General features: G+C 40.6%; 1 protein-coding gene across 4 annotated transcripts in view; it reads left to right on the top strand.

Annotated features, from left to right (window-relative positions):
- Positions 1-14030, top strand: part of CD19 (CD19 molecule) — a 28521-nt gene that overhangs the window by 11753 nt on the left and 2738 nt on the right. For all 4 annotated transcript variants that reach the window (XM_027862684.1, XM_027862685.1, XM_027862687.1 and 1 more), the window contains 4 exons: positions 10588-10884; positions 11090-11197; positions 11405-11453; positions 11897-11985. In XM_027862684.1, coding sequence (XP_027718485.1) covers positions 10588-10884; positions 11090-11197; positions 11405-11453; positions 11897-11985 — 543 coding nt within the window. The remainder of the gene's footprint in view (positions 1-10587; positions 10885-11089; positions 11198-11404; positions 11454-11896; positions 11986-14030) is intronic.

The following is a 14030-nucleotide window of genomic DNA, read 5'->3' as shown; positions in this document are numbered from 1 at the left end:
TCTTCTCCTCATTGACTTTTTGGACCTCTTTTGCCATTTGGGTTAGGCTATTTTTTTTTTTTGTGAGGGAATCGGGGTTAAATGACTTGCTCAGGGTCACACAGCTAGTAAGTGTCATGTGTCTGAGGCCGGATTTGAACTCAGGTCGTCCTGACTCCAGGACCGGAACTTTATCCACTGAGCCACCTAGCTGCCCTTAGGCTATTTTTAAGGTGTTATTTTCATCAGTACTTCTTTTGGGTCTCCTTTAGCAAGCTGTTGACTTGTTTTTCATGATTTTCTTGCATCATTCTCATTTTTCTTCCCAGTTTTTCCTCTACTTCTCTTACTTGCTTCTCAAAATTTTTTTTTGAGCTCTTCCATTGCCTGGGACCAATTCATATTTTTCTTGGAGGTTTTGGATGTAGGAACTTTGATTTTGTTATCTTCTTCTGGCTGTATGTTTTGATCTTCTTTCTCACCAAAGAAAGATTCTATGGTCTGACTTTTTTTGTGCAGTTTGCTCATGCCAGTCAATTACTTGAGTTATAAACTCTTTGTTAAGGTAGGGGTTTGCTTCCAGTATGCAGAATGTACTTTCCCAAGCTTTGGGAGTTTTGTGCAGCTATTTTCAGAGATACTTCTAGGGACCTGTAAATTTTCAGTTTTTCCAAGGTAGTATGATAAGGGGCGAGGTGTTTACTCCTTTCCTGGCCTATGCTGTGATCTATGAGTGACTACAAGCACTCTTTTCTGCCTTGGAACTGTGAGGAGGATTTCCTCTCCACCACCACTGCAAGCTCCACCATGTTAGCACTTCTCCTTGCCCCAGGACCACCACCCAGAACTGTGACCCAGATCCAAGAACAGGGAAAGCAGGAGAATCCTGCACCAGCAAAGAGATCCCTGCAATCCCCTTCTGATCAGCCACTCGATTCTCTCTCAGTCTGTGGGCTGGGAGCTCAGGAGGCAGCCACCGCCCCGAGGTCGCGTATGGGGTCTAGGGCTGGGACCAACCTTCTCTTTCACCGTCGTCACAGACTTTTTCTACTGACCTAAGTTGTCTTTGGCGTTCGTGGGTTAAGAATTCTAGAAACCGCCACAGCTGCCCGTGATTCAGTCCTCTGAGGGCTGCTCCAGTTTTGCTGAAGCCTGTTTTGCCTGCATGCCCACGCCAAACTGCGCTCCTCTCACCACCTGGTGCGATATACCTTTCCAATCAACCATCCAGGTTGTCTTAGACTGGAAATTTGTTTCACTCTGTCTTTTTGTGGGTTCTGCTGCTTTAGAATTTGTTTAGAGCCATTTTTTATAGGTATTTGGAGGGGTTTGGAGTTTTTATATATATGCTCCACCCCAAGGAGGTCAAAGACAAACAGAAAGATTCCACACACAACAAAATAAGAAAAAAAAACCCAACAAATTGGAAACCTGATGGCTACCCATTGATTTGGGAATGACTGAAGAGACTGTGGTATGTAGACTTGCAATTGTCCCATACTAAAATGATGGGAGAAGCAACATGTTGTAGTCAATGGAGGGCTGGCCTTGGCATCAGGAAGACCTCTGTTTATGTCCGGTCTCTGGCACATACACTAGTCATGGCATACTAAATGAGTTACTGAACTTCTGTGTCTTAGGTAACTCTCTAAGGCTGTCTTCTCCCTCTGTGCTCTCTCTCCATAACTTCACCACATCCTATGGGTTTAGCTGTTATCTGCATGCAGATGACTCCTAGATCTCTGTACCCAGTTTCAATATCTCCCTTGATCATCAATCCTGTATCACCAATTGCCTGTTAAACATTTCAAATTGTATTTCAATTGTACATGAAATTGTACATGGCTTGTATTGTATAGAGACATCTTAGATTCAACATGTCTTAAACTGAGCTCATTATCCTTAAACTCTGCCCTTCCAAGCTCATCTATTTTTGTTGAAGATACCACCACCCTACTAGCCATCCAGCTTCATCATCTTGGCATTAGCCTGTACTCCTCACTTCCTCATCCTCCCCCCTCCCCTAGATCCAATCAATTACCAAATCTTTCCATTTCTACCTTCAGAACATCTCTTACATACTACTCCTCTCCATTCACAGAGCTACCACCTTAGTTCAGGCCTTCATTACCTTCCCCCATGTTATTGTTGAGTAGTTTCAGTCTTGTCTGACTCTTCATGACCCCATTTGGAGTTTTCTTGGCAGAGGTATGGAGTGCTTTGCCATTTCCTTCTCCAGCTAATTTGACAGATGAGGACACTGAGGCAAACAGACTTGCCCAGGGTCACACAACTAGTAAGTGTCTGAGGCTGGATTTGAACTCAGATCTTCCTGACTCCAGGTAGGGCATTCTATCCACTGTGCCACATAGCTGCCACACTTCTCCCCTAGATTTTTGCAAAAGGCTCAGTTGGTCTTCCTGCCTCTATTGTCTCCCCACTACACTCCATCCTACACATCAATTCCAGAGTGATTTTCTTTTTTTTTTTTTAGTCAGTTGGGGTTAAATGACTTGCCCAGGGTCACACAGCTAGTAAGTGTCAAGTGTTTGGTCTGAGACCAGATTTGAACTCAGGTCCTCCTGACTTCAGGGCCGGTGCTTGATCCACTGTGCCACCTAGCTTCCCCTAGACTATTTTTTTTTTTTTTGGTGAGGGCAATTGGGATTAAGTGACTTGCCCAGAGTCACATAGCTAGTGAGTGATATGTGTCTGAGGCCGGATTTGAACTCAGGTCCTCCTGACTCCTGGGCCAGTGCTCTATCCACTGAGCCACTTAACTGCCCCTCAGAGTGATTTTCTTTAAGTCCATATCTGACCATGTGACTCCCTTACTCAACCACCAACAGTGGTTTCCTATTAATTTTTAGGATAAAATATAAGCTCTTCTATTTAGATTTTAAATCCCTTTATAGCTTGGCCCTCATCTATCTCTCTGGCCTTATTGGACATTACTTCCCTACCCACTCAGAGTTCCAACCAATGTCACACATGACACTCCTATCTCTTATCTCTGCCTCTCAGTATTAGCTATGTTCCATGCCTAAAATGCACTCCTTTTTTCCTTCACCTCATAGTCTCTCTTTTTAAGTCACAGTTCAAGTACCATACCCGCTATGAAGCCTTTCTTGATCCCCCTAATTATCCTGTAAATATTCTGAGTATCCCCTGCAGAGAGAAAGGGCATCAATGCCCTGAAGTTTGAGACTTGCCTTGGCCGGGTGTTTTCTCTACATCAATGTAGCACTGCTTTTGCATTTTTTAGTTCATGCCCATTTTTCTCTCTCTCCTGGGCCCTAGGTATGTTTGTGAGTGAGTGTACCTCTAGTAGTTAAAGGAAATGCTTCGTAACTACTATTCTTACTTTGAGTAAGTATATTTGAGTAAACTCATTTGCTAAAGGATTCGGTCTACTAACTGACTAAAGGGAAACACATTGGTAGGGGCTTGTGAACTAGTCTTCAGGAGGCCAGCTACCCAAAAGATTATCTCTCAAACCCTGGGAGTAGGAACAGGCATCTTTCTGGGGACCCAGTCTTCCAATGATGATTTGAGTTGTGTTAGTGAGTCAGAGGGAAATATTGCATATGGGAACATGGGTGTGTTGGTAAATGTTTAACAACTGGCTCTCTGGAAAACAACAACAACATATACAGACATATGACGTATTTTTTTTTGTTTAGTTTTTTTAGGCAATTGGAGCTAAGTGACTTGCCCAGAGTCACATAGCTAGTAAGTGTCACATATGACATATTTTTAAGTTTAATCTGAATTAACATTTTCTCAATCACTTTCTTAATTCTAGACCAGGACTTCTTAAACTTTTTCCACTTGCAACCCCTTCAGTGCTTCTTAAACTGTGGGTCATGACCCCATATAGGGTCAAATCAACAAAACAATAACTCAAGCCCTGATTTTTGTAGCATTTGCCAATTTCTGAGATACAAATTTTAACTAAAAATTTACTCAAATTTAACAATGAAAAATTAACAATTTGCTCAAGCAAGCCTGTATGAGCTGGCTCCAACACATCCCTGCATGTAAAACGAGTGGGCCCACTCATATCTTGTACGCTGTGTACATCCGCATGGGTTATCTATTTGTATAGATGTATGGCTCATGGGTGGCTAGGATACATATCTCTGGAATCTGGCCCACCCCACTTCAAGGGAATCTGCACTTTTCTCCTTGAGGGGAGTAGGAGGAGGGCTGTGGCTGGGTCTTGCTCCTCTTCCCTACCTCCCAGAGGGGTTCCCCCTCAAATACTGTTGGTCAAGGGATATAATAGATTCAGAACAAAAGCTCCTCCTCTGGTTATACTTGTCAGCTTAGCTTCTGCTCACTTGATCCTCCTAGTTAACTATGGGAGGTAGGTGCTATTATTATCCTCATTTTACAGATGAGGAAACTGAGGCAAACAGAGGTTAAGTGGCTTGCCCAGGTCACACAGCTAGAAAGTGTCATGTGTCTGAGACCAAATTTGAACTCAGGTCCCCCTGACTCCAAAGCTGGAGCTCTATCCACTGCACCACCTAGCTGCCCCTAAGATACATATTTTTAGTGATTTCCCTCTGGGTTCTGGGTGGGATCAAAATTAGTGATCCAGTTGTGCTAGATTTATGAAGCATTCTATACAAATGAAGATTTTTTTTTATATTTTAAAACCTTAGAATGAGCCTAGAAGACCATCTCCTTTCCTTTTCTCTCTGCAGAGGACTTCAACAAATACTTAACTGAAAAAAAAAGTAAAGCTAAGAACCAAACTCCCCCCTCTTTTTTTAATTAATTAATTATTAGTTTTCAACATTCACTTCCACAAGATTTTGAATTCCAAATTTTCTCCCCATCTCGTCCCTCCCCCCCACCCCAAGATGGCATGTATTCTGAATATCCTTTCCCCTAGTCTGCCTTCCCTTCTATCTCCCCCCACCCTTCTCTTATCCCCTTCCCCTTCAATTTTCCTATAGGGCAGGATGGATTTCTGTAGCCCATTTCCTGTATATCTTATTTCCCAGATGCATGTGAAAACATTTTTTTTAACATTTGTTTTTAAAACTTTGGGTTCCAAATTTTCTCCCTTTCTCTCTCCCTACCCACCCTCACTGAGAAGCAAACTCTCCCTTCTTCCCAATTCTACAGCTTAAATCATGCCAACGTATTCCCTTGATGTCTCCTCCTTGGCTGCAGTTTTTAGGGAAAAGGTGGCCCTTTCCATTGCAAATACAAATGCTTCTCCTTGGGCGCTTGATCTGAGGTCTGGCCTACCCCTCTCTAAAGGAAAGTGCTAATGCCAAGTTTGGGGAGAGGTAGAGAAATGGCCAGCACAGATAGTAGCCAATCCAGCAAGGGGCTGGAAGGATCCAAGACTGCTGAGGCAGATAGAGATCTCAGATCATATCAATCCATGCTGCATTCAGGGTTGTTTATTGATATCTTACCCAGTAATAAACTTCAGTGTTCCACTGCTCAGAGAAGGAGTAAGCCATCTCCATGCCTGACAGCAGCAGCCGCTCCATTAATGGGTTGAGCTTACACATTTACTATTCTTAGAGGAAAGAATTTAACCTAAAGCTGTTGGCATAGAAGGGGTCTGTTATATCCCAATCACAGAGTGGTGGAATATGCTATCTCCCTGAATCCTGCTTTTCTCATTTAGACTCATTTCCTCAGACTAGTCCAGGTCAGGAGCCATCTCAATCTTTCCCCTGGAATCTCTGCTTAGTCGTCTTACTTAGATCTGACAGCTCTCCCTGGCATCTCATGTGTCCCGTGGTCAAGGTTTCAAACCCTCAGATGCACAAGAGAGAGATACACCTCTCTCAGTGGGGTAAGGGTGACATCTGACCTGAGGTTTCTCTGTCTTGGTTGGTGGTCTAGCCCTGTCAGACCACTAAACACCTTGTGGTTTTTTGTTTTTTTTTTTAAAGAACCCCACTCAACATTAAAATTCACATTATTTCCTTTATTTTCAGGTCCATATATTTCCTTTCATTCCTCATTCAGTGTGGAGATGAGAGATAACATGGAGGAAAGATCTACTGTCATAGCAGGGGCTACATTTATATAAATTATTTTATGGTTACATTTATACAAGTGCTAGTTGTATCCTAGTTGGTTAGCTCTGAGGTATTGAATGTAGTTGTTATTTTAAGGTTTGTTGTTTTCTATCCATTTCTCCTGTTGATTTTTAGTAATATGTAGAAATACCGATTATTTTTATAGATTTATTTTGTATTGTGTTTCTTTGCTGAAACTATTATCTCAATTAAACTTATGATCATTTTCAAGGGTTTTCCTAAATAAACTATTATCTTATTCTCAGATAGGCTTTTTTTTTTTGCCTCTGCTTTGTCAATGTTTATTTCACTAATTTCTTTTTGTTGTCTTATTGCTATAGCCAACATTTTATAGTATTATATCCAATAATAATGGTAACGGCAGACAATTTTTAGTGTTTCTCCACTATAATACAATGGTATCTCTTAGTTTTAGCCAATTAAAAAATCATATTGAGGAAAGATTCTTCCATTACTATTTTTTTTAGTATTTTAATATAAATGAGTACTGTACTTTGCTGAAGGCTTTTCCTGCATCTAGTGATACAATTATGTAGTTTTCTTCTTTTTGTTTGTTTTTGTCACTCATGGCTCAGGGTTCCTCCAAAGACTGGGTTTACACACACTGGCCTCAATCCTGGGGACCTGACCCCAAAGAGATAAGTTTTTCTTTTTGACTTGTTATACCCCAACCAAAGTGTAAAACTCAGGGAAATCTCCAGAACAAAGTTTAGATATGGCTTGTTTCCCCTAAAGTGGGTAATAGGCTTCCCAACTCCTATACTTTCATCAATAGACATTATAGCAAATAGAACACCCTTCATATCACCCACCATAACAAAAGACTGTGAGAAAATTTATTATTTATTTATTAATTTTTTCATCTGTGAGAAAATACAGGAAACATAAAACAATCATATAGCTAATTAGACTCCTCCCAGAAAGTAAAGATATTTTGGGGGACTGGGGAACAAATGTTGTCCATTTACTTCAGATTTGCTCTGAGCAACTCCCAAAAATATCATGGAAGGTTGGCATGGCCCAGATCTGGTGTGACTTTACTCCTTTAGCTGCTGAATTCTCTTCTTTTCTGAGAAGTGGGCAGTTAAGGAGATCTCCCTATGGGAGGCCAGTGCCTGACTCTCAAATTCATGAACTTTGGAAGTCAGAATTAGCCATGAGGTAATAATCTCCAGGTCTGGAAATATCTATTGTCAGGATTGTTAATCTCTGACTTGTGCTCAGAAAGTGAAACAGAAAGGCTGAAGGTGGTATGGAACTAGAAGTTCAAAAATCCCCCTCATAGGCTCACCTGCTTGTCATGTGCTTATATTGAAAGTTGCCATTTTCTGCTCCTGGGGGTGAGGGGAAAGGGAAATCTAAAACAAAGAGAAAAAAAACTCCACCATGTAAAACAAAAAAGAGTAGAAAGAGATGGGTTGTTTCATAGCTCATTCCTATGGACCACAGAGGGAAAGTCTCCACTGACAAGAGTCTGTTTTCTCAAGCTTCCATCAACCAGTCATCAAGAGGCATCCCCAGTTCTTGGAATCACCAGAGGAGTCCCCAGTGTCCTCTCTGCAATGGCCTAGGGCACAGATTTAACTCCATGAAAAGGAGACCCCCTTCCAACAAAGGTCCAAACTACTTTCAGCAAGTTGATTAGGGGCAGGGATTATCAAATTAAGCCCTGACCACCCCCCCCACCCCCCCCACCCCCACCCCAATCAACCCCGAGGACATTATTGCTGTGATTTATTATGCTATTTATTTTCCTCCTATTGAACCATGCTTGTACCCCTAATGTAGTGAGTGGTGTTGGACCCACTATCAATATTAATTAGTGATAATGATCTATTATTCTGTTTTTCTGCTTTTTCCTTCCCTGGTTTGGGTATCAGGACCATGTTTGTGTCATAGAACTAATTTGGTAGGGTGCCTTCTTTCACTATTTTTGAAAGTAGTTTACATAGCATGGGGATTATTTGATCTTTAAATATTTGCTAGAATGTACATGTGAATCAGTCTGGTTCTGGAAATTTTTTTTTTCTGTGGCGGTTCATTTATGACTTGCTTAATTTCTCATTTTGAGATTGTGTTATCTATTTCCTGTTTGCCTTGTCACAGAATTTTATATTTTTGTAGATATCAATCTGTTTTATTTAGACTTTCAATTTTATTGGCATATAACTGAATACAAGAGGCAGTGTTGAGTACTAAAGAGAATTGGCCTTGGAGCCAAGAATATCTGGGTTCAAGGCCTGCCTTTGGCATATACTGACTATGTGGTCATGGGCAAGAAACTTCTTAATGTCTCTAAGCAAATCTATAAGAATATATTACAGGAATTGCTGATATGCATTGGTAGAGGGAGTTTCCCATACTGGGGGGTTCCCTACAAAAATGAAATTACAGGTATAAATAAACAAAAACAACTAGATGTTCAAGTCTCAGATAATTTTCTTTGTTTTCACTCTATTAATTGTTATCTTCCCATCTCATTTTAGATTTTGGTAATTTTGTTTTCCTTTCCTTTTTTCTTAAAAAAAATCAAATTAGTTGATTGTTGATCAATTTTATTGTTTTTTTTTAAAGCCAGCTCTTTGTTTTGTTTATTAGTTCGATTAAAAATATGTATTTAGAAACTCTCAAAATTTCTTCTTTTGTGCTTGTATTGGGATCATTAGTTTTTTGGTTTTCTAATTTGTGTGACCAGTTCATCAGTCCTCTATTTTTCTCTTTTATAAATATAAGTGTTCAGATATTTAAATCTGCCACTGACTGCTTTAGCTGCATCATATAAGTTTTTCTATGTTGTGTCACTAATATTACTCTTAAACATATACATATATAGATATGTATATGTGTAGATATGTATACACACACACACATATATATATATATACACACACACACACACACACACAAACACACTTTTTTTTCTATGGTTCAGTCTTTGACCCACTCATTACTTAGGATGTAATTTTTAGTTTCCATTTAGTTCTGCCTCTTTTGTTCATATTTTCCTCATTGATTACTATTTTTATGGCATTATGATCTATAAATATGGTTTAATAAAATTTCCTCCTTTTTGTATTTATTTATGAGTTCTTTATGCCTTAGGCTATGTTCTTTTTTTTGAATGAAGGTTCTATGTGTCTGCAAAAAATTAGCATGCTCTTTCAGTTCTCATGTGATACTCTTAAGTCTATCAAATTTATATTGATTTTGTAATTTTTTTCTTTTTTCTTTTTGTTAGATTCATCAAATTTTGAAGGAAAAACATCAAAATTTCCTATCAGTGCATTATTGTTTAGTTATTTTTTGTGTTTCAGTTAGTTTTTCCCTCATGTTCTCAGTAGGTCTTTTAGTCCATGAGTATAGAATATGTATGGTGCCTTTAAGCATAAGGTAGTTTGTCTGTTTATCCGTCTTGATAGAACCTATTTTCACTTCTGCCTTATCTAATATCATGTTTGCAACTCTTGCTTTTTTTTTTTTTTGATTTGGCAAAGCATAATACACCGTATTCTAGTCCCTTGAATTATTATTTTTGTTTTGCTCTATTTCGTTTGATCCTCACAACAACCCTTCCTGATAGGTGCTATTATTATCCCCTTTTAACAATTGAGGAAACCAAGGCAAACAGGTTAAGTAACTTGTCCAGAGTCATACAGCTAGTAAAGATCTGAGGCTGGATTTGAGCTCTTGTCTTCCTGATTCCAGGCGCAGCACTCTATGTACTGTGCCACCTAGCTGCTAATTTATTAACATTTTCCACTGTTTTTTTCTAAACATTTGAGTTTCTTGTTCAACTTTTTATGTTTTTGTTTATTTGATGTTCATTTTTATACACACCAGGTATTTCTTCATTTCTCTTATTAACATAATTTTACATAATTTTTTGCTTTCAAATGTGTTTTTTTTTTCTGGAGATTTCTACTTACTTTTCTTTATGCAACAAATAATATATATTCATGTACTCATTGTTTGAAGAACTTTTTTGGGCTCATTCTCAGTTACTCTTTGAATCTTTCTTTAGGCACTTAATAAATGTTTATTGATTAATTGAAGGTAAGCAGTGTGGTATAGTGGATAGAGTGCTGAAATTGAAACTAGGAACACCTGGGTTCAAATCTCACCTCTGACACTCACTAGCTCTGTGAGCCTGGGTAAATCACTGCACCTCTGTGACCCTCAGTTTCTACATCTTTAAATTGACCTTCCAGCTTTCAGTCCGTGATCCTATCCTAGTCTTCTTGTCTGAATTTCTTTCCTTTTTTTCCCTCCCCCTTCTCTGTTATTCTTTTACTCTATTTGGAATACTTGTTGCCATTTGAAGGTGAAGAAAGGAAGCTGGACTTCCTCATGACTACTTAGTCTGTAATCTTCCACACTTCTCCAATCCTCTGAGATCCTTGATTGAAGGCTGGATGACCATGTCAAGAAGATTCTTAGTCAGGCATGAGTTGTGAAAGTGGAGGTCTCTTCCAACTCTAAGATTCTGTGAATTAATAAATTAATAAATTGAACTGTGGTCTTTCTCCCCCAGAATTGGAGCTGACTCTGGCGCCGGGATCTCCCCTCTGGCTGTCCTGTGAACAGTCTCCATCTTCCCTGACCTGGGGCTCCACATCATGGGTTCACTGGCGCCCTGGGAAAAATACTTCACTCCTGAGCCTGGAACTGGGAAAGGGCCTCCTAGCCCGAGAGTTCTGGGTTATGGGCACTCAAGGAGAAGGTGCCCTTCTAATTCTGCCCCAGGCTGTTCCCCAGGATGCTGGTACCTACCTCTGTAAAAGTGGCAACCTCACCATCAGCATCGAGCTGAAAGTCATCTCACAGTCAGGTAGGAAGAGTCATGTCCTCTACAGCTTTCTCTTGGGGGTCAAAGCTGAAAGATCTAGTCTTCTTTCTTCTTGGAGCAGTTTGAGGGGTTTGAATGTGAGAGTGTATAGGGATGCCCTATCTCACAGTTTAGTACTTATCTCTGAAGGTTGAAAGAGGGAAGAGGAAGATTCCCCCATCTCATAGTTCTTCTCATCCCTCTGCAGTATGGCGTTGGCTTTTGGGGACTGGAGCCTGGAAGATTCCAGTTGTTACTCTGACCTATGTGTCCTTCTGTCTGGGTACCCTGGTTGGGTTCCTCCAAGTTAAGAAAGGTGAGGGACTACCTCCTTCTCCCTTGCCTCTGTCCCTGGTCTTGGCCCCCACTCCATCCTAATCTCAATTTGGACTTCCTGAAGGAATGGCCTCTATGCTGGCAACCTCCTGCCCCATACCTGTGTCTTGTCTATGTTTAGCCTCCCTCCCCAATTCCAGCCTTTCTGACTGATCCCAATCCAAACCCTCCTCTGACTCCTGGCTAGCCCTGCTCTTACGGAGAAAAAAGAAGCGGATGACTGATCGCACCAGGAGGTAAGAAAACTCAATCTGGAGAAATCTTAGTCCCCTTGAACGTCATCCCAAATCAGCACCCCTACCCCATCCTGGGACTAAGGTTTTTCTCCCCCATCCCCTCGTTTCTTCCATATCAGCCAATAGCAGTAATTCATATTTCTAAAAGTCTTTTTGTGAGTTTTCCTCACAATAAACCTATGAGATGGTAGTATAAATATTATTTTCCTTATTTTACAGATAAGGAAACTGAGGCTCAAAGAAGTTAAGGGATTTGCCCAAGGCCACACAGTTAGTAAATGTGGGAACCAGGATTTAAATTCAAGGGTTTTGACTCCAAGTTCAGTGCTCTTTTTATACTTCCCAGTCCTCAGGCCCCTTTCTGTTTCCCCTACCCCTTAGTTGTTCCATAGCCCCTTAGTTTTGTGTTCCAGTTTCTCTATCACCTCTCTTTCTGGGATCAGGTTCTTCAGAGTGATGTCTCCAGGGAATGAGGCCCAGAGTCAGTATGGGAACGTGTTACCCATGTCTGGGGTGCCAAACCCTGGAAATGGTAAGGTTTCTGAACTCCTCACTGAGATGTACCCAGAGAATATAGTTAGGCCCCTTCCTGTCCCAACCCTGAAACTCCCTCAAGTCTGTCCTTTTTAGGACATATCCCAGCCTGAGGCCTATGGATGAGCCTTTTTGTGGAGAGGAGAGCTCAGAAGGAGGAATGAGTAGGGAGAGGTTGGAAAAGGAGAGGAAAGTTGGGAGGGTAAAGGAGAGGAAAAAGAAGCTGAAAGGGGCAAGATGCTGAGAATAATCTCTACTAGCAACCAGCTTATGTTCTAATGGAGAAGACAACTATGTCTGTAAATATATACAGAGTGAATAGAAAGTGAATAAATGTAAATACATGCAAAGCAGTTAAATACAGGGTAGTTTGGGAGGGAGAAGATCAGGAAAGACCATGTAGAAGATGATGCTTGAGCTGAATATTAAAAGAAGGTAGGGACAGTCTGAAGCAGGGGTGGGAAACCTGTGGCCTCAAGGTCACATGTGGCCCTCTAGGTTCTCAAGTGCGGCCCTTTGACTGGATCAAAACTTCACAGAACAAATCCCCTTAATAAAAAGATTCGTTCTGTAAAACTTGGACTCAGTCAAAAGGCCACACCCAAAGACCTAGAAGGCCACATGTGGCCTTGAGGCCAAAGGTTCCCCAACCCTGGCCTAAGGCATGAAGTCAGGAGATGGAATGTATGTGGAACAGAGAGAAAGGCCAATATGGCAGAATCACAGAATGTAGGAGGGAGAGTAATGTCTTAAGGCTGGAAAAATAGTTGGGGGCCCCTTGTCAGGAGCTTAAAAAGCTAAATAGAAGAGTTTAGATTTTATCCTAGAAGCAAAAGGAAACTATTGGAATTGATTGAGTCAGAAAGTGATGTGGCCAAATTCATGCTTAAGGAAAATCACTCTGACAGCAGTGGGGAAGATGGAGTGAATTGGTGAGAAAGTGGAGGCTAATTTAGGAGGCTGTTACAATAATCTAGATGAGAGGTAATATGGATCTAACTGGGCTAACTGTGTGAGTGTAAGGAAGGGCTTATGAGTGAGAAATGATATAGAGATAGAAACTGCAAGATTTGGAAACTGGTTGGACATGTGAGGTGCAGGCAAGTGAGGAATCCAGGATAAAGCCGAGGTTACAAACCTGGGTGACTGGAAGAATGGTGATGCCTTTGACAGAAATAGGGAAGTTTGGAAGAGAGGTATAAAGCTAATGAGTTTGGCTTTAGCTATGTTGAGTTTGAGATGTTTCTGGGACATCTATTTTGATATGTCCAATAGGCAACTGGTGATTTGAGACCAAAGCTCAGGGGAGAGCCTGGGGCTGGATATATAGATTTGGGAGTCATTCTCTTAGAGATGGTAGTTAAACCCATGGAAGCTGATGAGGTTACTAAGATAGAATATGTGTGGAGAGAAAAGAACTCTAGGGAACAACCAAAATTAGGGGGTGTAATATGGATCATAAGCCAGTAAAGGAGGTTGAAAAGTTAGATGGGAGACAACCAGGAGACAGCAGCATCTTGAAAATCCACAGAAGAGAGACTGCCCAGAAGGAAAGGGTGGTCCACAGTGTCATGTGCAGCAGGTATTTCTGGAACAAGATTGGAGATGCCCAACTCTTTTGGGGTCTAGACCCATTTGGCAATATTGTGAAATCTATAGATCCCTTCTTAGAATAATGTTCTTAAATGCAGAAAATAAAATACATAGGATTACAAAGGAACACAATTATATTGAAGTAAAGATGTATTTTTTTCCCATCTAAATTCACAGACTCCCTGTAATCTCTTTATGGTGGGGGTGGGGGTGGTCCATGGATAGGTTATTATCAGATTTGACTATTATGAGATCATTGGTAACTTTAGAGAGAGCAGTTTGATTTGAATAGTGAGTTTAGAAGTCAGATTGCTTCAAAGGTTGAGAAGTGAGACAGAGGAGAGGAAGTGAAAGCAGTGAGTGTAGATAGCTTTTTCAGGTGTTTGGGTGAGAAAAAAAAGAGATATAAGATTTAAAAAAAATATCCTGGGGATGGCAGAGTTTAGTGAA

This window comes from Vombatus ursinus, unplaced genomic scaffold (genome assembly GCF_900497805.2).
Source record: "Vombatus ursinus unplaced genomic scaffold, bare-nosed wombat genome assembly UNPS02014770.1, whole genome shotgun sequence".
NCBI classification, from domain to species: Eukaryota; Metazoa; Chordata; class Mammalia; order Diprotodontia; family Vombatidae; genus Vombatus; species Vombatus ursinus.
Note: the sequence above shows the minus strand (reverse complement) of the source record. Positions and strands in the feature narration are given on the sequence as shown.